The sequence below is a fragment of the Geotrypetes seraphini genome, chromosome 11 (assembly GCF_902459505.1).
Source record: "Geotrypetes seraphini chromosome 11, aGeoSer1.1, whole genome shotgun sequence".
Lineage (NCBI taxonomy): Eukaryota > Metazoa > Chordata > Amphibia > Gymnophiona > Dermophiidae > Geotrypetes > Geotrypetes seraphini.
The window spans coordinates 8,636,565-8,661,028 of NC_047094.1; the positions used below are offsets into that span (position 1 = coordinate 8,636,565).

The 24,464-nt window shown below is 42.2% G+C and overlaps 1 protein-coding gene across 3 annotated transcripts in view; it reads right to left on the minus strand.

The window, feature by feature from the left end:
- The window catches only part of LLGL1 (LLGL scribble cell polarity complex component 1), a 110,090-nt gene that overhangs the window by 79,802 nt on the left and 5,824 nt on the right, over positions 1 to 24,464 (minus strand). For all 3 annotated transcript variants that reach the window (XM_033914126.1, XM_033914127.1, XM_033914125.1), the window contains exon 2: positions 9,865 to 9,962. In XM_033914126.1, coding sequence (XP_033770017.1) covers positions 9,865 to 9,962 — 98 coding nt within the window. The remainder of the gene's footprint in view (positions 1 to 9,864; positions 9,963 to 24,464) is intronic.

The window sequence follows — 24,464 nt, forward strand, 5'->3', positions numbered from 1 at the left end:
GACGGTGCCGATTTCGGCGGTGCCGTCGGGGTCGGATCCATAGCAGAACCGGTGCCGAAGAGGAGATTCTGCTGAATTTGTCTATTTTTAAGTGTGCGTTTTTGAAGAGTCGCGCAGCGGGTGCAGGTGTCAGCCCGATGTTCCGGACCCAAGCACTGTAGGCACCAGTTGTGTGGGTCCGAAAGGGAAATCGGGCGTGCACACCGCTGGCACTTCTTAAAACCCGGCTGAGGGGGCATGAAGGGGAATACGGCCTCAGCGAAATCAAAGCCGGAGGCTTGTATGATGGCAACAGGCCCCGCCGGGGCCTGTTGAAAAATAAAGGAAAAAATAAAGTGTTTTTTTTTTGTAAATTAGACAGAAAGGAAAAACCCGAAGGAAAAAAGCAGAAAAAATCAAAATAACGCGAGCGGGAAGGCAAAAAAGGAGTGTTCAACAGCCGTTGAATACCACATGCGTCTTCTTCGCTCCGCGGAAACGAAGAAACTGGAGACCACGCACTCCTCCGTCGGGCGGGAAGGCACTCGCGCATGCGCGGTGCGGCCAACTAGAACTTTCTAGTTAAAAAGGTCCGTACCGGGGCTCCGTCGGTGACGTCACCCATACGTTAAGAATATGCTGCCTGCTTGTCCTGGGATAAATTATATATTATGTATATTAGTATTAGATCCCTGTATGTGTCAGGTTAGGATAAAAACTTGTATCGTAAACTTGTTCCGATATGTTTGACCTGTAACCCATTCTGAGCTCTTTGGGGACAACAGGATAGAAAATGAATTAAATAAGTTACCTTGAAAAGTGACCACCAAAAATTCCCTACCTCCCCTTACGAGGGCTTATTTACCTATGAAGTCTCAAGAAATTCAGAACCAGGATCGAGACCATCGGGAAGGTCCTTTGGACGTCACAGCAATCTTAGAAGAATCTAATAGAGAAGTAGCTATCCCAGCTACTCTCTTGCCGACTGTTGCATTATCCCCTGATAAGGACTGGATTCTCAAATTATTCTTTAAGAATAGATCCAAGGACTTCCTGGGGGTTTAATATACAGCTATTCCCTGACGTTACGAGAGAAACGCAGAAGAGGAGACGAGAAGTCTTAATTTTGAAACCAGGGGTGACCCGATAGAGGGTATTTTCTTTTTACGCTATCCCTGCAAGTGTCTTATAAGATACCGTTCTTTAAAATATGTCTTTGTTGATCCTTCACATTTAGTTAGTTTTCTTTCCCTAAAACATTTGGAGAATGAAAGTGTAATAGCTCCTATATAAATAGATTAAGCTCTTTATTTCAGCAGCAGATATACTTATTTGTTTACTAATATTATGTTTTAGAAAATTACTCTTTTCGTTACTTCTTGGATCATTTATGAGGACTTGAGTGTAAATTAAGCAAGCTTTATTTCATCTTATGTTGGATGATTCTTTGTTTAATTTATGTCTTAATTATACTTTCAGTACAAGATGTTAAAGCTTGGAAACTTAAAAATAAATTTTAAAAAAACCAAAACTGACCAAAATATTATAGTATGTCAAAGGATTTAGTAGAGGAATGGTAGGGTGGGTGTAAGTCTAGGGAGGGGGAAAAAAAGCCAAAATGTGGGATCCACAAAGGGGGGGGAAAAAAGACATGAGATTGAGATAAAGGCTTAAAATATGTGAGCAAGCTACTAACTCCATATATTCCCCTTAGAACTCTACAATCCATGGATCAAAATTTACTCAGAGTGCCTTCTCTTAAAAATAATTAATACAAGACGTAACAAAATATTCAGTGTACGATCCTCAATTTTGGAGCTCTTTGCCCTCTTTGGACAAATTAAAGAGTTCCTTAAAAACTCGTATACAAAGATGTTTGAAGTGGAAAAAACTGATTCTTTTTCCTTTATCTTTATCTTAAAGGATAAGTGCCTAAATTCTGAAGTGAAGAGGCCAGGTTTATTTTCCCCATAATCCCAATTTGTACTTCCCCTTACATATTACTTTCCTATATCTAATGTAGTTCTTCCCCCCCCCCTCTTTTCTTTGTGGTTTAAATTTTAAGCTGTAACATGATTATAATTTTACTATGTATGTCGCCTATTAGGTTTTATAGGCGATACTATCAAATTTTTAAATAAACCTGAAACCTACCTGTATTATGTTACAATTTGCTTGAGTATCCAAGAAAAAGAAGACAAACTTACAAGCACCAGATTCCCTTCGAACCCTCCCAATTCTTTAGAACACTGTAGATGGCATCAGTTTGGGAGGGGAGATGGGGGTCCTTAATGTGCACATTGTGCTATTTGCCTGTGTAACCTACATTCATTCATGCCTTCCACACAAGGGAGTCACCTCTCCCACAATAGCAGTCTGTCACAGCCAGATACAGACTGACAATCTCCTCTTTGTGTCAAGGGGCTACCATAGCATGTTAACCCTTCCTATCCTGGATGCCATGTCTCTTAACAATACAGAAAGCAGATGTTAGGTTAGGAAAGCAACTTAAAGCCAAAGGGCCATCAAAAGAATCTGGTCAGGATGATTCAGAGTTCCCTCCAAGAGAGGGTTTAAAAAAACAAAAAAAAAAAAAAACCCAACCACAAACACACACAACTAAGACACCAGGCCAATTGTAAATTTATCTGGAATGTAAGGGGGCCAAAATGCAAGTTTTATTGTAATCCTTGTGGAAGTCTGAACTTTTGGTGAATCATACAGATGCACCAATTGGAAGCAGACAGTTAATCTTTCTTGTTGCAGACAGAAGGAGGTTCCACTTAGTTGAAAGGGCAGTACCATTAAACTTGCTTTTTAACCCTTTCAGGACCATAAGGATTGTAGGCCAATTTTTGTGGTTTTGACGACATTTTTATGGTAAAAAGGGCTTGCAGATGCCAAAAAATTGATTTTTTTTTGTGAAATATCATTATTTTTTTTAAAAAAAATCACACTTCTGGCTTATGGACAGTGTGGCAAGTGAATCTTCTCGTCAATCTGGCAACGACGCTAATGAATGAATGTCGGAACCAGTTTGTTTACATAAAGGCAGTATCATATGGAATCTGTACATATCAAATTTAGAACTGTAGACTATCCCAATCAAAATTTATAGGATTTTAAAGTTATGGGACAAATAGGTCCCTTGGTCCTGAAAGGGTTAAAGCTTAAGCAATAATTCTGAAATCCTGAGTGCCCACCTCTCCCTCAGTTAATGGAAAAACATCTTTCAATTTTTGACAAAAGTTTTCTTGGAAACTACTTTGAGTACTCTTGCATATCTCAGATAAAGCTAAATTTTCTGGAAAAAGTTAAGTAGCTCAGCAGCTATGCAGACATATGGGACAATTTAGGAGACTGGAAAAGTACATTTAATGGGAGAAGCGCTTCTCAGTCTTGTCCTATTCTGGTTTTTACCTGCTGCAGACATATCTATCCAAAAATGGAGTTGCTGCAAAATGTTTGATGGTTAGGAGATAGTGATCAGATCTACACAGATCCATAAGTTCAATTGGACCTAGCATGCACAGGAAAGCCACACTAGAGTTTTAAAAGAGGCACTAGAAGCTGTAACACAAGCTAGGATTAAAATCGAATGGCCCGAGATATACAGTAGATGTAAAGCCAGAGTATCTAAGAACCCAGCATAGCAGTTTCATGCTACTGATATGTCAAGAACTCCAAGTCTCATGTATCCATCAGTACCAAAATTAATTCAAGATTACATACCCAAGAGCTGTTTCCAACATATTTCACAAATGGTTAGTAGGTCATGAATTGCAGCTTAATATTCTAAAATTAGAAGTTTAATCAGGCAAGGTGGGGAGCTGCTTTTTCAGTTGGCATTGAATGACTTGTCCAGTTGGATAAGGAATTTCTGGCTGGTGCTTGAGCCTTCTACACAGGATTAGGCTGGTTTTTGCTAAGACTTTCTACTGGTTGTTGAGGTCGACTTGGGCCAATTAGTCATTTGTTATTGAAAGATGACTAATGCATGTTTTTATAGTAATCCAGATACAACATCACTGATCTGGCATATTGGTCACGTATTGATCAAGATTGTGTTGATCAAGATAGATCAGGTGCCTATCCCTTAGGTAAAACTGTTCAGATCCTTAGGGTTCATTATAGAAAGAGAGTACATGAAGAAGGACACGGTACTACTCGAAAGGGTCCAGAGAAGAGCGACTAAAATAGTTAAGGGGCTGGAGGAGTTGCCATACAGTGAGAGATTAGAGAAACTGGGCCTCTTCTCCCTTGAAAAGAAGAGAGACAGAGGGGACATGATCAAAACATTCAAGATAATGAAGGGAATAGACTTGGTAGATAAAGACAGGTTGTTCACCCTCTCCAAGGTAGGGAGATTGAGGGCGCACTCCCTAAAGTTGAAAGGGGATAGATTCCGTACAAACATGAGAGTGGTGAAACAGAGTGGTGAAAAACTGGAATGCTCTTCCGGAGGCTGTTACAGGGGAAAACAGCCTCCAGGGATTCAAGACAAAATTGGACAAGTTCCTGCTAAACTGGAACGTACGCAGGTGAGGCTTGACTCATTTAGAGCACTGGTCTTTGACCTGGGAGCCGCCACGTGAGCGGACTGCTGGACACAATGGACCACTGGTCTGACCCAGCAGCAACAATTTTTATGTTATGTTAATGTTTTCTTTAATTTTTGTAGAAAGTATGGTAGCTTTACTTTAGGAGGGGAAAATTACCCCCGTTTTGATCACAAGGTTTTGTTTCTTTCTATGCTGCTATTATATGGTCTTTTCATATAATGCCCGAGTCATTTTAAATCAGTGGTCTCAAACTCGCAGCCCAGGGACCACATGAGGCCCTCGGTATGTTTATCATAATCACAAAAGTAAAATAAAACAGGTTTCTTGATCATATGTCTCTTTAGCTATAAATGACAATTATTATTATTAAGACTTAGCCAAAAGGAAAGATTTATAAACTATAAAGACTTTTTACCTCATGCAAAATTGTCATTTCTTTAATAAGACATTAACTATTTTTTCTGAGGACCTCCAAGTACCTACAAATCCAAAATGTGGCCCTGCAAAGGGTTTCAGTTTGAGACCACCGTTTTGAATGAACCTCCTTTAGTAGAGTAGAGGTTCTTGCAGACAGGAATGCAAGTATACTCTAGCACATAAGGTTCTGTCGGATGATAGCTAGAGATCTGCAGGAACTCAAACCTGTACAGACTTGGTGAGACCATGTGCGGGGTTCCCGCACTGCCTCAGTCTCACTTCTCCCCCTTAGTCTATATCAGAGAAAAAAAGTTGTTAGTGCAGTGGCCCAAGAACCAGGGACATTGGGTTTGACTCCTGCAGCCCAGAGTTACAGGGAGATGCAACCCCCCCCCCCTCATTGCCTGCTGTGGACCGCCAGAACAAATCGATTCTGGAAGAGATCAAGTTGGCTATGTCACTCAAAGACCAAATGATGGAAGTTAAAACTGTCTTATATTGGTCACACCAGCAGAAGAGAAAGATCACTGGAGGAGAACTTCATGTTTGGGAAGATCAAAGAAATCAGACGAAGAGGATGACCTGCAATCAGATGGCTTGACACATTGAAAACAGCCATGGTGACGACGCTGGAGGACCTTTCTGGATTAGCACAAAACCTATTTCTTTTTAGATCTGTAATTCATCAAGTTGCTAGGACTCAAAACACAAGTCGAAGGCACCTAGCATATAAATATATAAGAACATAAGATTTGCATCTGCTGGTCAGACCAGTGGTCCATCGTGCCCAGCAGTCCGCTCACGCGGCAGTCCATAGATCAAAGACCAGTGCCCTGTTTGAGTCTAGCCTTACCTGCGTGTGTTCTGTTCTAGCAGGAACTTATACAACCTTTTCTTGAATTCCTGAAGGGTGCTTTCTCCTATAACAGACTCCGGAAGAGCGTTCCAGATTTCTACCACTCTGGGTGAAGAACTTCCTTATGTTTGTACGGAATCTATTCCCTTTTAACTTTAGCGAGTGCCCTCTCGTTCTCTTCACCTTGGAGAGAGTGAACAATCTCTCTCTCTCTCTACTAAGCCAATTCCCTTCAATATCTTGAATGTTTCGATCAAGCCCCTCTCAGTCTTCTCTTTACAAGGGAGACGAGACCCTGTTTCTCTAGCCTCTCATTGTACGGCAACTCCTCCAGCCCCTTAACCATTTTTGTTACTATTCTCTGGACCCTTTCAAGTAGTACTATGTCCTTTTTCATGTACCGCAACCATTGAGTATTCCAGTTGGGGGCATACCATGGCCCTGTACAACGGCATAATAACCTTTTCAGATCTGTTTGTAATCCCCTTCTTAATCATTCCTTGACTGTTAACTACAGAAAGTCAGTAGATTAAATCCCATCCCTTTCCCCTTTGCTTTTTTTTTTTTTAATTAAATATCTTCTGAGGTAATGTTGGGTGAATGTGGCTACATTCCCCTTCTGTCTACCAAGAATCCTGGAAGCAGGTAAGAAACTTGTTTTCTCTACAGATTTTGCCCTGCATCCCTTATCCTCCTCTCCAGGCAGTCCCAAGCTAAAAGCTCACAAAACAAATTTGTGGTTGCAGTGATCTGGAGGTAAAAGGACAGAAGAGGAAGGTGGGGGGTGATGGAGATGATGCATCATGAAGCAAAGATATTAGATAACTATCTGAATCTTAGAATTCAGAAATACTTGGCTGTTATGAGAATCTAGGCTTCTGCTGACCTTTACTTATCTGTCTTTGGACTCCCTACCATTCCCTTTTCCACCTCCATGCCTCCCTATTTTTTTGGAAACTACAGTAAAAGCACAGTTATGGCCTGCTAGAACTTTCCAAGTTCTTAGAGTGCAATCACTCTAAAATTGTCCGTACCGGGGCTCCGTCGGTGCCGTCACCCATCAGTCAAGAATATGCTGCCTGCTTGTCCTGGGATAATAGGCTTCTTAGTCCTTTTTCCTCGATTTTGTTTGGAAAAAAAAAAAAAATTTCTTGTGCAAGATTTATCTTATAAAACCCAAAGAGAACAGCCTGTCCAAATATCACATCCTAAGCCAAAATGATCTTGGTGAAAGTATGAACTGAAGCTCATGTAGCAGCTTTGCAAGAGTCTAATTGAGGCCCAAGATTAGCTACCAATGTGGCTTTTGTATGGAACTGATGTTATTGGCCCTGTGTGTCTACAACAAAAAGGAACCTGGTTTGCTAGGATTCTTTTGGAATTAGAATAGCCCAGAATAATAGATTAAAAATCTACACAGCTATTTGTTGCATGTCGTTAGCTCAGTAGAAGTAGCACGGCAGGATTTGTCTACAGTCAAGAGTACAGAGAGCCATTTTAGCTGGTGTGGCATGAGGGAGAGAAATAAACCAAGTGAAAGAAAAGAAAAGTATAAAGGATAGTGAAACAGAGCTTTGTGTTCACTTCATTCTCATTTTAGTTCTAGCAAAAAGAAAAATATTTCCAAGACAATTTCACAACAGCTTTTCCTAGAAGTCTGAATGGCTGATCCTTGAGCTTAGTGTATACCCCTGGTGGCAGGGCAAGTTAACCTAACATTTTTCTTAAAGTATAATGTGTCACAGTGAGCTTCCTGAATAAATCTCAAGCAGCCAAGAAATGTAATAAAACCATATTTTAAACTATATAATCCCAAAACTTGCAGATGACAAATTAACACATGCAACGCTCAGGCAAACAGCCAAACCTTCACAAACTTCTGGATTCAAGGGGGGGGGGGTACTTTTCTTCATCTACCTCTCCTAGCAAGCTCGGCTCCAGCAACAGGGCTTCAACACCCCTCAGCAAAGATGAGCAACTTAAATTACATTAACACCCCTTTACATTAGATCAGGGGTGTCCAACCTGCAGCCCGAGGACCATATGCGGCCCTGTGAAGTATTTTGTGCAGCCCCGGTCAAGGGCGATGCAGTGTTTTCCTCTGCTGCCCCCGGGTGTTTACCATCTTGCCGGCTCTCTCTTCTGTCTTGCTGCAGCGTTTGCACATTTGTGTGGCCCCAGAAAAAAATTTTTGACCAATGCGGACCAGGGAAGCCAAAAGGTTGGACACCCCTGCATTAGATTATATAATGTTAAGGTTCCATGCTGGCAAAGAGGTCAACAGCCATTAGTTATGCTCATGAGGCCTCTGATGACATGGGAGACAACTGGCAAGTGATGAGTGATTTTTCCCTGAACAATGGTAGCCCGACATGGCTACTAGATGAAGCTGAACACCATTTCCTAAAAAGGCAAAGAAAGATGAACAGCTAGAGGCCATACAAGGAGTTAATCACAAAGCCAAAAGTAGTAACCAACATACTGAGCAGACATAAGAATTGCCGCTGCTGGATCAGACCAGTGGTCCATCGTGCCCAGATGTCCGCTCCCGCGGTGACCCCTAGGTCAAAGACCAGTGCCCTGAAACCAGCCCTACCTGTGTATGTTCCAGTTCAGAAGGAACTTGTCCAACTTTGTCTTGAATCCCTGGAGGGGGTTTTCCCCTACGACAGCCTCCTTAAGAGCATTCCAGTTTTCCACCACTTTCTGAGTGAAGAAGAACTTCCTTACGTTTGTACAGAATCTATCCCCTTTCAACTTTAGAGAGTGCCCGCTAGTTCTCCCTACCTTGGAGAGGGTGAATAATCTGTCTATCTACTAAGTCTATTCCCTTCAGTACCTTGAATGTTTTGATCATGTCCCCCTCTCAGTCTCCTCTTTTCGAGGGAGAAGGAGCCCAGTTTCTCAAATCTCTTGCTGTACGACAACTCCTCCAGCCCCTTAACCATCTTAGTCGCTCTTCTCTGGACCCTGAAGCCCCAGTTGTCGCACTATGATCTAGAAGTGCGAGTGTGAGCTTAACTGGAGCATAGGAAAAATTTTGTTTGCGTCAGATTGCAGTGTCTTCTGGAAAGAAAGCTCTTGCCATAGCAGTGTCTAAATTGATTATTCTTGCATTTCTTTCCTTATAGATACTGTTTTCCTTCCCCCACACCACAAGATTCTTTAGCAGACTGAGCTTGATTTGAAATTGTCAAAAATGTAAATACACTGTTTTAGTGGGGTTTAAAAAAAAAAAAGAAAAAAAGATTTAGATAATTTCCTAAAAGAAAAGTCCATCGGCCATTCTTGAGATGGACTTGGGGAAATCTACTGCTTATTCCAAGGATAAGCAGCATAAAGTCTGTTTTATTACTTGGGATCTAGCTAGGGACTTGGGACCTGGATTGGCCACTGTCGGAAACTGGGCTTGATGGACCTTCAGTCTGTCCCACTATGGCAATTCTTATATGAGCCAAGTATATGTGACAATCAAGCCATTGTGACATCACTGGTGAGGTTGGCTCTTAGGCATTGGTGGAATGAGGCATTATGACATCACAATCTCAGATCTGGAATGTTGCTACTCTTTGGGTTTCTGCCAGGTACTTGGGACCTGGGTTGGCCACTGTTGGAAACAGAATACTGGGCTTGATGGACCTACAATCTGTCCCGGTATGGCAATTCTTTATGTTCTTATGGTTCATAAGGCATGCTTGTTCCTCTATCAAAAGAAATTGACCAAGTATTTTCCTTCCTGCTCACTGTTCCTCTCAGCAACTTTTACATCAGTTGCCACATTTAAGCAAAATTAGCCTGTCCTCAACATGGCCTTGATTTGTTCAACTTGAGTAAATTTGCCTTGCCTTAAGTTGCCCTTTATATAAAATACAATATCAAATAAAATTTTGCAAAAATATGATTTTAAACTTTAAAAAACCCCACCCAAAGTATGGATCCATGTACCACAAATCATGTCACAGTGATGAAATCTATGGCTATGCACAAAACATGACTTACCTCTCTCTCTATGGAGGAGCCTAGTGATAGCTAAGGCAATACAAAGGATACATTTTGACAGCTCCTGATTTTGTGCCAATTGCCATGATTCGTAATTTAGGGTCGAAGGCAAGAGAGCTTGGCTGGTTGGGAAATCCATGTTCTACCGTCTGGAAAGAGGAAAACAATGGAAGAGTGACATCAAGATCATACTTAAAAAGCCTACAATTCTATTCATTTCATATTCTGCCTTTCAAACACACAAGCTAAACCACCAGAAGGTGTCAATTATCCTCCCATAAGGATTACATGGCAAAATTTAAGAAACGGGTTCAATTACTCTCAAGTTCAATTTATTTAATATACCGCAACGATAAAAACCAAAGGTAAATCTAAAGTGGTTTACAAAAAAAAAAAAAATATTTTAAATAAATGTAAAAATTAAATACGGTAGAAAACAAAACAAAATATAATTAAGAACATGAGGAGAGAGGGAATCAGCGGTTACAATAAAAATAAAAAAGGTTAGGAAAAGGGATGAACAATATGGTAGGGGAGAAAACAGGAAATTTAGTTCTGCCCACACTGATTTGATAAAGCTAAGAATGCACTCCTTGGGCAAAAAAAAAAGAGACCATAGACAACGTTTAGCCTTCTAGAACAGCAACTCAACACCAAAGGCCCCACCTGCTCCAGCCAGGTACTGACAAAAACTACAGATCGTTTTATTAGCCAGGAAGACTTCATATAACAGAGCAATTGCTCTCTTTTCAGTCTAAGATCCAGGCAGTTGGGAATGGAGGCGCCTGGTACATGACACCATGCAACGATACAGCAATAGATACGTTTTTGGCCAAGCAGAAGCAGTGTCCAATACAGCACCCCCAACATAGCTCTATGGCAAAAGAAATTGAGAGTGGCAGTGCCTTCTCCCTTGGTTTGGAGCTTAGCGTGAAGTGGGTTCCCCCAATTCCACTTCACTGGATTCATGTGCCTTGCTGTACAACTCCTGGCAAGCTAGATGGCTATGCAGTAATTATTGGCGAGAGGTTTCTTTTTATACATTAAAAAATATTAGAAAAACAAAGCATGAATTTTACCATTCTTAAAGATGTTTAATATATTTTTAGACCCCTGACAAAGGCTCTTTGTTGCCAAAAAACTATTGTGTTTCTTGATGTTTGCATTTAAGAATAGGGGGGGGGGGGAAATGAACGTGTTTGACCTTTTCCTCAGATTGGTGGTATCTTTATCCCTTTTTTCAGATGTAGTAATTTTTTCGCCTGGGTCTGAGGCCAGAGTGCTCTCCTAGACTCCGGGCTTAGGAGGCTAAAGCCAGCAGAACTTAATTTTAAAATTGGGTTCTCCCTTTTATAATTTCAGGATTCCTCTCCAACAATTTAAATCCTCACAAATAGAATTTAGGACATCCCCATTTCCTCCGTTATGGGCAGGTTCTGTTCAACAGAACATACACTTCCTCGGTTACCAGTGCTGTGAACGTCAGTGAGCATAACACTGGAGAAGTCCAAGAGATTCATCCATAAAGCCCATGCAAAAAATCCACAGGTTTCTACATACATATAATCAAGACTGGAATTCAGTATGCAGTCCCGTTGGATAGTTCGCATGCTGCAGGGCCCACAGGAACAAAACTGCAAATGCGTTTAGCATCAACTGGCACGCTGAATGCTCTACACTGCTCCCGACACTGAGTTTCCATGAGCGTTGGGAGCAGTGCAGAGTATTCAGCGTGCCGGCCTGTGCTATAAACCGCTTTCACGGCTTTGAAAGAGGGGAGGTTAATTGCCAATTTTTGGACAAACCAATGGGCCAATAGTTACATGTGCAAGGATAGCCTGATGGCCAAGTGTCATTACCAGTAGCGCAGTAAGGGTAGAGTGGGGGGTGGTCTGCCCCAAGCGCAGTCTTCCTTGAGGCACTCTCACCCCTCTTGCTCTGCACCCCTCTTGCTCTCTGCCCCCCGTCACGCGCCATTTCCCTTTTTATCTTTGGCGTGAGCAGCCACAAAGTTGCTGCTTGCGTCAGCTTCGGCACCCTGACATCACTTCCAGGACCCGCACCTAGAAGTGACGTCAGAGTGCCTTGGCTGCTCACGCCAAAGATAAAAAAAAGGTAGCGGGGGGAAGGAAAGAGGGTGGGGGAGGGGCACTTCTCACCACACTATGTCACTGGCCACCACTGTTACACAGAACGGTTAGTTCCTGGATAGGAGTTCTGTTCTGCAGCTTGGTCAGTGCCACAATACAATACATCAGTTTCTAGACTGCATAACCAAATAGTTCTATGCAGTTCACAAAAGAGTAATAAGGATACAGAAATATGAATGAAGAGATCTAATTGTCTATGAATTTGGTAAAGAGATGGGTCTTCAATTGCCTTCTAAACTGAAGGTAAGAGCAAGACATGGAGCACAAATGCCTGAAATCATTATCGTGCACGACAGCTTGAAAAAGAGTTGTCGCTCATGAAAATTTTTTATATTTATAGCCATTAACTGGTGGAAAGGCAATGCATGCATGAGTTCTTCTCAAGTGTTTCCGAGATGAAAAACCAAATGAATTGGTCAGGTCTTGTGCGGCCTGACCAGTGACAACTTTATAGTACAAACAACCTAGTTTGAAAACAATGTGTGTTTCCACAGGCACAGGGAGCCAATATAACTCGCGGTACAATGGAGTAACATGATCGTATTTTCTTCGGTTGTATATAAGTTTAATTGCAGTATTCTGAATAATACGCAGTCTTAGGATGTTCTTTATGAATCCCGCAAGGTAGACTATATTACAGTCGTCAAGCTGGCTCAGCACCAGAGACTGACCCAAAGTTCTGAATGCAAGGGCGTCAAAGTAGGATGTAAGCGAATGCAGTTTCCACAGCATAAAAAACACTTGCGGACAATATGTCTACAGCCATGACATTGTGACTCCAGTCTTCCCCCCCCCCTCCCAAAGACTAGACCGAGTTGGGCGGGGATATAAAAGCAGGGGGGAACGGCAGATAGTTGTGAAGGTTTCTGGCAACATAATCCATATGCTGGTTCCGATTTAGATTGAAAGCTGCCAAATCCCACAAGGCAGCAGGATAACACTACAGCCGGCTCTTTGCAATAGAGAGGGAGAAAAAAAAAGCAGCATGTCACATGAATGCCAATTCTGCAGAACTAAATGCAAGTAGTTTGATATTGTGCTGAAACAAGAGATTAATGAGACCATGAATGCATAATATTCCAGGGCTGTAGTGGTCAGTGTTGTAAGCAGAGCGATGACAGTCTTAGATTTGTATTCCTTTCAGGTGGCTGAAACACAACCTTCGCCATAGCAACCATGTTGGATTTATTTATTTAAATATGCATAACACACTTATAGCCCAAGTTGGATTATCTTGGAAGTATACAGCAGGGTCCCCCTCCAAGCAACTAGTACCACCTACCCTAAGCCAAAGTACTGGCAGCACAGAAGACGAAGTTCATTCTCACACTAAGCTACCCAAAGTTTTGCGTCACTTTATTCAAGGGCTCAGGGGAGGAAGAACGTGTTCTGCAAGTCAATTGCTTGCATGAGCTGGCAAAAAAAGAAACAGGAGGGGTTGAAGTGACCAGAAAATCCATGAGGAAGACTTCTACATGCCAGGGGCTTTGCTAACAAGGATCCGATTCTTGTTAGCTAGGTGCACCATCAAGTTAGTTGTACCAAAAATTACAAAAGGCTAGGAGGACACACAGAAGTTACAGGAAAATACTTTCAAACTAAATAGAAAAAATATTTTCACTCAGAATGGGTAAGCTTTGGAACACATTGTCAGAGATGTGGTAACAGTTAATGTAGATGGGTAGGGGAAAAAAAAAGTTTGGACAAATTCCTGGAGGAAAAGTCTACAGTCTGTTACTGAGACAGACTGAGACCTTGGGGGGTGGGGAAGATACTGCTTGTCCTGGGATCAGTAGCATGGAATCTAGCTACTCTTTGGGGTTCCGGAATCTTGTTACTCTTAGGGATTCTGGAATGTTGCTACTATCAGCGTTTCTGCCAGGTACTTGTGACCTAGATTGGCCACTGTGGCAACAGAATACTGGGCTAGATGGACCATTGGTCTGACCCAGGATGGCTAGTCTTATGTTTTTAAGTACCTTAACACACTATTGTTTATTCTGGGACCACACAGGGGATACTCTAAATTACCAACAGAACCTCCTCAGCTGTTACACCCAGGAATGCTTCTATCTCTTTCCTACCATGGGATTTTTTACCAAGAAGGAAAAAATAAAGTCAGCAGCACGGGTTGGCATGGTAAATGCTCCGACGCTCATAGAAACTGAATGGGCATCAGAGCATTTGCCCTGTGGCACTTGGCTGTGCAACTTTGTAAAAGGAGACGTATGTAAATAAATGTTATCTAGTCATTAAATTCTATCACTACCATTAATCATATGATGGTATGTCCCTAACCCTGCAAAATTGTGCCCCCCCCCTCCCCCAAGCACGAGTGCACCAACTTGATATCTGCTTTACGTTCTGTTGAAAGATGCTCAAGGTTCATGTATTGGAGTTGTACCAAATAGCATTTTACCATGTGTCTGAATACAAATAGTGGGCATTGAGCTAAAAAAAAAAAATTGATCCTACTTTACATTGCTTCATTTTTTTTTTTTTTAAATTTCAATTTGATAGGATTTAGCACAGTAAAGCCACATATTTGCATTTGAATTTTAAGTCATTGTTTGGAGGAATACACATACAGTAAAACCTTGGATTGCAAGTAACTTGGTATACAAGTGTTTTGCAAGACAAGCAAAACATTTTATTAAATTTTAATTTGAGGTCTTGCAATACAAGTACATACAGGGCACAAGGGATCTATTCACAGGGCAAAGGTAGGGGAGGGACATTAAGGTGGGCAGACTAGATGGGCCGTGGGCCCTTATCTGCCGTCTATTTCTATGTTTCTATGTTACAGTATACATGCGTCACATCACCACAACTGAGCCGATGGTTCTTCTCTCTATGACACAGCAAGAGTAAAGTGCTGTTCTAAACAAGCAAAGTCTTGCAATATGAGTACACTACCCCCTCCGAATCCAGTTTCAGCATCCGTGGATTCGGTTATTCACAGTTTTAAACCCAAAAACCAATTTTAATTTTTCGGCCTATTTTAAGCCCTGTAAGCCCTCCCTCAAGCCTTACCTGGTGGTCTAGCAGGTTTTCAGGGCAGGAGCGATCTTCCCACACTCCTGCCCCGTGCAGATCACTCACAGGAAATGGCTCAAGAGACTACGGGAGCTCAAGGCTCTGCACGGGGCAGGAGTGTGGGAAGATCACTCCTGCCCCGAACACCCACTAGACCACCAAGTAAGGCTTAAGGGGGAGGCTTATAGGGCTTAAAATAGCCAGGGGGAAGAGAGGGTTAGGGGCAGAACCGGCCCGAATATTATTCGCGGCCCAGCTCTGCCCCTAACCCCCGTGGATACGGAGGGAGAAGTGTACATACAGTATACACGTGTCACATCATCACAACTGAGCCGACGGTTCTTCTCTCTCTCTGACGCTGCGGGAGTGTAATGACTGTTCTAAACGATTGAGGTCTTGCAATACAAGTACGTATAGTATTTTGTATTAAAGTTTTTGGGTTGTGAAATGAATAGTCTTGAATTTCCATTATTTCTTATGGGGAAATTTGCTTTGATATACCAGTGTTTTGGATTACAAGCATGTTTTCGGAATGAATTATGCTCGTAAACCAAGGTTTTACTGTAGAATATTCATATTCAGTTAAGTCCCAAATGCACATAATAGCCTTAGTATCTATCCAAACCCTCAGGCAAATAGCATCTTTCCTTTACTAAAGAATCAGAATCAGCAGGGAAGAATTCTGCTAGCAACTCACTTAACACCCCCCATCTGCAAGGGAATTCATGAAACTCAACCGTCTTAGGGTTATGACCTTGGGGGGTGGGGAGGGAGAAGAAGAAAACTGCTTAGGGGCAGGAATAAGTAGGATTTGATCATGCTCCCACTGCCATGTAGACCACTGGAGATTGCAGGTAGGCCCAGGAAGTTTGGGAGGGAGGGGGGGCTATCTTGCATGTTGTAGGGGGTGGGAAATATTGCAGGACCTCAAAGGCTTTTCAGTTGTTGGTCACAAATGAACATCAACTGGGACCCACAAGCTCTAGATCTGCCCCATTAAAAAAAAAAAAAAAAAAAAATAGCACCAGATTTGGGGGCTGGTGCTCACACATGGCCCAGCACCAACTACCATATTTTTCAGACCATAAGACGCACCTACGTGTAGAGGAGGGAAAAAAAAAAAGTTTGGTTCAGAATTTTCTTCTTGGTTTTTCCTCCTCTACATAGGTGTATCTGGTGGTCTGGTGCTGGGAAACCCACAGCTCAGAGCCCGCAGCCCAAAGCCACCCGGTACCTTTTTTAGTGGCGGTGATCCAGCGCAGTCTCCTGGAGAGCTGCCTTTGTTTTAGAAGAGCGACGCACAAGCAGGAGCGTGACCTTTGCTCTTCCTGCCTGGTCCCACACTGCTCTGTGATTGGCTGCAGTCAGTGAGCAGCAGACAGTTACTGACTGCAGCTAATCACAGAGTGGTACGGGACCAGGCAGGAAGCGCAAAAGGTTGCGCTCCTGTATTGTGCATCACTCTAAGACAAAGGCAGCCATCCAGAAGACTGCACTGGACCACGGCCACTAAAAAAGGAACCGGGCGGGGGTGGGGATGGGTGGGGCACACAGTGTATTCAGTCCATAAGAGACACCCCATTTTTGGGGTGGAAAAAATGCGTTTTATAATATGAAAAATTTGATGCTAATTTAGCCAATCAGTGTTTAAAAGAAAACGCTGACCGCTGCTGGCTGATTACTATGACAAAATGTTTTCTGGTCACTACATTTACCAAAGGGGGGGTGGGTAAAAAACTATAGAGAAGCAGCAATGCCAACTGCTCTGAAGCAGGGTGAGGGAAGACATTAAGTGCTCACAATAGCTACCTACCTGTCACCACCACCCCCCCTTTTTCCAAAACTGGAACATGGTTTTTAGCGCTGGCTGCAGCAGTAACAGCTCAGTCGTTCATAGAATTCCTATGAGCATCAGAGCTGTTACTGCCACAGCCGGAGCTAAAACACACGCTACAGTTTTAGAAAAGGAGGTTGTATTAGTAAGGGAAGTTTTGGGAAAAAATAGGGAGGGAAACTTACGGCTGTGTTTGATTTTGCTTTCGAGTTAATATTTGAAAGATTATTTTTGATTTTTAGAAAACTTATTAATGGCCTGATTTTTATTGTTTTGCCGATTTGATGTTTGAGTTTTGATTTTTAGAATGTTATATTTGATGATTTTATTTAAATGTTTGTAATTTCATATTGTGTACATATTTTTTTAATCTGTTCAGATCTGTGGATGATGTGGGCTAGAAATATTTTAAATAAAATTTAAATAAAGCAAGCTCTAGTTTTTTGTTGGTTTTTTTTTGAGCCCACACCTCATTTAGCATCGGGGCTGGAATCCAGTGCCATGAGCCTTCAAGTTCACCCTCTTCCATGCACAATCTCCAGCACCAGTTGTCCATTAACAGACGATGACGACTTGACCAGAGAATCTGACTTGGCTCAAACGTGGTACTGCAATACTGCCAGGCCAGTACCATTTGGGTTTTTTTTTCAGGGGGGGGGGGAGGAGGAGGGAAAGAACCTAAAAATGCAAAAGCTTTCCAGCAATAAAGTTAGGGACAAAAATGCAAGATGCATGCAAACAAGCTTATATATCCAATTAATGGGAATATTTGGTGGTTTCTTGCTAATGGAAGAGAGCCTTATAGAAAATATTTACACCCTTGTCCATCACAAAGGATGTCGGTACCACAGTACAGATGTGCACTCAACTGTGTTGTAATATCTGAGTTTTAAGCATCTGCCACGATGCACTTGCACCTTGGCGTTGTGTACTCCCACCTTCGTTTCTCCAAATGAGTTGTGCAAAAAAGTAACCATGACTAAAACTTCACTCCAAATCTAGGGCACAGTTACAACAGCAGCAGAAATTGAATTTGAAACACTACAGCACAGGAGCAGTTCTTGGCCTCTTCTGGTTCCTCTACTCCTATAACCACTAATGAAACCCTACGTTCACATGTCTGTTCAGTGACCGACAGCTCTAATATCACTATGTTGCTAAAACTTACAGTAAGTAGTACATGGTTATACCAATTATCTAATAACTGCTTTCAGCATCTAGAAAGCATTTGATAAGTTGCCGTGACCCTTCTCTGCACTTTATTGGTTAGGAGCCCCTGCCTTAACGTTATAGCATTAAGCCAGCGTGTTGCTCATTACTCAGCTGCCTGTCCAAGAAACTAACCTAATCACAAGATGGGAGGGTGGCAGGTCTAGATAATAAAGTCAAACAAAAAGCCAGTATGGTAAATACTGGTCGCCTTTATTTGCACCTGGAGCTTTTATCTTAGTATCTAAAAACCACAGGATTTAATCACATTTATACATTCCAACATTCATACAAAATGTATCATCCCAAAAAAAAACACGATACAGAAACGTGTATATAGATTATATTTAGCTGAATTGGCCAACTTCCTTAGGTGTGTGAATATTGTGTACTTAGCTGCAATACTAAACTTAGTATTATATGTGAATATAAGTAGGAAGATTGATTTGGTATAAACATATGCATACAACTAGGATGATCAATGTGCTGGTAACATAAGTAGGATGATTAATACTGGCATAATTATGTCATAATCAATAACTCTGTATTGTAACACCTTTACAGAAACCCCTGTAACTCTATATAGAGCACATGTATTGTAACACCTTTACAGAAGGTCGTGCAAACCGCACTGAATTGATTCCCCAGTCATTAGTAGCTGTATAGAAGCTCACAACAAACAATTTTCAACCTTGAAATTCCCTGATGCAAGCGTTTGCCAACACAGAGCAAAGTCAGGTTTTCACAAAGATTTACAAAAAAAAACCAAAAAAAACCAACAACCCCCCCCCCACCACATCTCATGAATCTAAATTTTCCAATAAAGCTGGTTACTGCGGATGGGCAGACTAGATGGGCCATTTGGCCTTTATCTGCCATCATGTTTCTATAATCATACAGCTTTGTGTCCTCACAATGCAGGTGCAAAGAGCCTTAGCCTATAGGAAGAGGAGATAGTGGATTCTGTGGATGGGCCATAAGAATTGCCACTGCTGGGTCAGACCAGTGGTTCATCTTGCCCAGCAGTCCGCTCACGCAGCGGCCCCCAGGTCAAAGACCAGTGCTCTAAATGAGTCCAGCCTCACTTGCGTACGTTCCAATTTAGCTGGAACTTTGTCTTGAATCCCTGGAGGGTGTTTTCCCCTATAACAGACTCCAGAAGAGCGTTCCAGTATTCTACCACTCTCTGGGTAAAGAACTTCCTTACGTTTGTATGGAATCTATCCCCTTTCAGCTTTAGGGAGTGCCCTCTCGTTCTCCCTACCTTGGAGAGGGTGAACAATCTTTACCTACCAAGTCTATTCCCTTCAGTATCTTGGACGTTTCAAACATGTCCCCTCTTTTCAAGGAAGAACAGGCCCAGTTTCTCCAATCTCTCACTGTATGGCAACTCCTCCAGCCCTTTTATCATTTTAGTCGCTCTTCTCTGGACCTTTTCGAGTAGTACCATGTCTTTCTTCATGTACGGCGGCCAGTGCTCGTATCTGCCATCATGTTTCTGTGTGTCTATCTTTACCATACTGGTGTTCTGTTCAGCAGTTACCTGGCCTGTCATCCTCCATTTGGCTCAGCTTTAGTGGCATTCATTTAGCCCATCCTCCCAAAGGATCCCAGAACGGGATACAAGAGCACATTCACAATATGGGCCAAGACATAGTTGACAATATAGACATGACAAAATATAATATAATTCACTATGCAGCATCCGAGTGACAGTAGGGCAGTAATGTTATACTAGGAATGGCATTTGTGTTTAGTAGGTCAGGTAGTGGAGGTTGCTAAGTTTCTGAGCACAGGTCATTAAAGCGCTGGGTTTGTAAAGAGGAAGGTTTTCATGGCCTTCCTGAAGCTCCCCAGTCCATCTAGTGTTCTAAATGATGGGGGGATGATGTGCCTTAATGTAGGTATGACATGTGAGGAGTGTTTGCCTCTTGCCTCTGCCCTCTTCTTCCCTCAACTAATCTGATAAAAACTATTTAACATTACCGTACAGAACCAAACTGGAAACAAATTAAGGTATTTGAACAGTTTATCCAAGACCACAACTGCCCATGCATTACATTTCCTGAATGTTCAAATAAAGTGCTTATTGAATTTAATGTACTGCCTTTTGTGATGTACAAAAGTTTTAGAGTATCAGAGGACAGGAGGAGAAAATGGAAAAGAAAAAAAAAAAGTATACACAAGTACAGGCAGGAAGGCACCCCACACATTCCACATCAAAGCCACTTCTGTACAAAGCATCACCTCCTACAAAAACACTTTAGTTTAAATCAAGAACCAAGCCTGGTTTTAGTACTCAAGTGCTTATAGAAAATGCCACCCAGAGATAAGCACAAATCATTTTTTGCTATATCTTCCAGTTTTTGTACGAGACCTCCCTTTATGCAACTGCTTCTGAAATGCCTATTGTTACTACTATTATTTCTAAAGCGCTACCAGACATACACAGCGCTGTACAGAGTCACGAATGACAGTCCCTGCTCAAAAGAGTTTATAATCTAAAAACACACAAGACAAACAGGATGTCTGGTCTAAGTAAGCATCTCCAGTGTGCTAGACAAGGACAGAGAACGACCTAAAGGCCCATGAGGTCTTCCCTATTCCTGCAGGCATCTCTCACCTCCCAACAGTGCAAGCTGGACCATTCCTACAGTATAATCCCTATCCAAATCAACTTGCGAGTTTCCTCTTGACTCATCAGCAGACAAGCAAGTCAGGGGGCAGGGGAGAGATTTATAAACTGCTTCCTGATTCTGCAGGTCATTACTGGCAGAAACCCAAGGAGAACTTATGGGGGAGGAATGAGCAGGCAGGTTGGAGAAACCTCCCCCTCCAAGCAAAAACACTTGATTGAGGGGAGAGCTCTGCTGCCCAGAATCGTCAGAAGGATAAACCCAAATCCTGCCACATCATTTAGGAGTCATAAGGAGCGACAAGGTAAAAAAAGGTAAGAGCAGAGACTTGAGCGTGCTACAGCACTGTTGCCATCAAAAGTTGTTCCAATACGGTGTAGTGTAGACCTTGAATCAGCATGTGATCAACCATTGATCACTGTGTCCCAGCTTTGTGAATTACAAGACACTGTTTAAATCGGTTTTGTTTTTACTGTTCTGAATAAAAGTGGTCTAATATCCTCTCATCTTAATTTGGCATACCACAGGGCTCAGTTTTTGCTCCCCGTCTTAAAATTTATAGGATTTTGATAAGTAAACAAAACATAGGCAAATGAAACTGAAACTGACATAGCCAACAGAACAGAGTGTGCCAGTTACCAATCTTGTGAGGTTCTGGATTACTTTGTCTTATTTTCAAGGTTTCGTCTCTCCCCCTCCTCCCTCCCCCCTCATAGTCCTTGCTCCTCATCTTAATATCTTTTTCCCCTTTTGCTACTCTGGCTCAACAAGTTGAATGTCATCAGCATAGATACGAGGAAGCCAGCTGACAGCACATGACCTTGCAATCATTCTTTTTGATTTTGTATTTGGTGGCCTTCAGCAACTCTCTCCCTGGTTTTAACAAGCTTCTTGAATCCTCAAATAGTAAGGCTGTAGACCTAGATCATTAGTCCAGCAACACCGAGGCCAAGAAAAACTTCTGCACCAAGCCACCTGCACCATCTGTTGGAGGGGAAGATATGGTACATTTAAATACCTATGTGGCATAAATGCTCATGAGGCGAGCCTTTCATTTGAAATGAAGCTCCAGAATGAGAGGGCATAGGATGAAGTTGAGAGGTGATAGGTTCAGGGGTAATCTAAGGAAATACTTTTTTTATAGAAAGGGTGGTATATGCATGGAATAGTCTCCCAAAAGAGGTGGTGCAGACACTGTCTGAATTCAAGAAAGTGTGGAAAGTTGGTGGCATAGAGGGAGGGAAGGGATTAAAAGGGAAGAAAGTTGGTGGCACAGAGGGAGAAGAGGAAGGCTAGCATGGTGAGGGGAGGAAGGGAGAAATAGTGCATGGAGGGGGGATAGTTGTCTGACCCAGGGCACAAGGAAGGGAAAGAGGTGTTGGACATGGGGGTGGATGAGAGGGAGAGACACAGGAAGTGAAGGGGGAGAAGGAGGGAAATGTTGGATCCAGGAGCAGAATGGAGTGATGGAGAGATGTCTGGCAATGGGAGTAAGGGAAGAGTGGGAGAAATGCTGGACTATGGGGGAGAGTGCAGGAGGAAAGAGGGGAGATGTCAGGCTATGAGGGTGGCAAGGAAACAGATGAGATGATAGATATAACAAGAGGGTAGAAATATGGTAAATCGGGGTATATTAAAGATGAAAGGGCCGAAAATGGAATGAAATGGGGGAATGGCGAAAAGATGGAAAATTGATAGTAGCTGAAAAGTGAAAAAGGAGGAGGAGTACAAAAAAAACGAAGTAAAGCACTAAAAAGGAATGATCAATATGTCTTGAGGCAGGTGGAGTGAGGTACCACAGTCCTTTCCTGCTGCTTAACAAGATTATCCCTGACATTTAGGCAGGAAAGAGTAGAAAAGACAAATGGTCAGCAGCCACTTGAAGGAGAATTAGCAGACAGGAAAGCAAAAAAAGAAACTGGAACCAACATGATGTAAAAATAAGACATCCAGACGAAGGTAGAAGAAAAGCATTTTAAATGGAATATGGATAATTAACAAAAATATTGTTTAAATTCTGAATTTTTGTGCAGAATTCCATCAAGAGTAATATATTGAGATGTTTGTGTCTGTCCCTATACGCCTTATGACGAAGACCACCAGGACCGTTTTAGTAGCCATCCACTGGAAAAACTCTATCCTGTTTTTATACCTTTTTGAAGTTGTGGTCTACAGAATTGTGCACAATATTCTAAATGAGGTCTCAGCAGAGTCTTATGCAGGGGCATCAATACCTCCTTTTTCCTACTGGCCATACCACTCCCTAGGCACCCTAGCATCCTTCGAGCTTTCACCGTCGCCTTCATATATGATCAAACTGATATTGCCACTTTGTAAAGGCGACTCGAATAATAAATGCAATCAATTCTTGATTTTTTTATATTTGGAAACAATCATATCTAAGACACTGAACTCCTTTCTCATATCAAGCTGTTTTGGCTTGGAACTTGGTTACCCCTTAACTATAAGAACAATTAAAGCTACTAATTGTTTTGCCAGGCCTTTAAGGCCATTTTGTAAATATGTGCTACTGAAAATAAATTGTCAATATTTGGAAGTAAACAATCTAATAATACTATAACTACTGGTATTTTTGTTGTGCCAGCTTCTGTTAGAATTTATAATCCGTGCAGAACTGTCATGCTAGTTGTGGAATATAAGCCTTAAGTAACATTTATAAGGAGGGACTGTAAGGTGTTCAAGTTCCTCATCACAAATAGCAAATGCCTTACAGAGACCGTCAAAGCATGTGTGTCATGATGCCAGCAGTGCCCAGTACTTCACAATACAGAGACCTTTGCTACAATTTTAAAAAAATTAAAAAAAAAAAAACCCCCAACTCTACAAAGCTGTGTAAACAAAGACTTTTTCCATGCTTGCATCCTTGCAAGATGAGGGCCAGCTGATAAAGACTCCTGGTCATGTCAATTGCAACCCCCTCCTCCAGGATTCTGGAAATAGTTCCCAGAACAACCAGAGCTATTACTGTGATCTTTTTAATCAGAATATCAAGGTACTCTGGCTAATCAACCTATCTTTGGATATGGTCTTATCAGAAATGATAAGAACCTGTTAGAACGAAAGATTAGACTCAGCTTTCTTTATCCGATTCATCACACCCGATTCTTGGAACACACCAGTTTGCAGTTCTACTCATCTCTGGGAGAAGAGATTTGCCTCGCCAAGCTCTAATCACTCCCACTGGGGTACAGACAGGTAACACTTATTTTTTGTGCGTCTCAGGGTAGATATTGCGTCCCAATATTTGATGAGTGCTTATTCTTGCATTTCAAGTGCCTTTTCTTTTTTCAATCCCCACCACCACCATACCCAAATAAGTGACTGTTATTCTATTTCTACCTTTTGCCAATATTTCACTCTTGTAAAATCATTTGCTATCCTCTATAATAAAACCCTTATTGCACATGCGCAGTAGAAAATGTGTGTTCCCTGAGATTTCTGTTCCCTGTGCGTCCGTGAGATCTGTCTCCATGCCGATTTCAATTTCCAGCGCATGGGGCAGCTTCAGTGGTGGTGGCGGTTTGACTCCTGCACTGCCGGGACGCCTCTTCTCACCCCCAGACCAGCAAATGCAGCAGCCGCAGGGCATTTGCTAGGCCGGCCCACTTTGATAATGCGAGGTGAGCAGGCCTAGCAAAAGCCCAGAGGCTGCCTGGGCTAGTGAATGCTGGACAGGGGGACCAACGAAAGGAGAAGGCCTACTGCTGGACAGGGTGATCAGGTAAGAGGTGCTGCTAGACGGGGGGGGGGGGGTAAAAGGGAGAA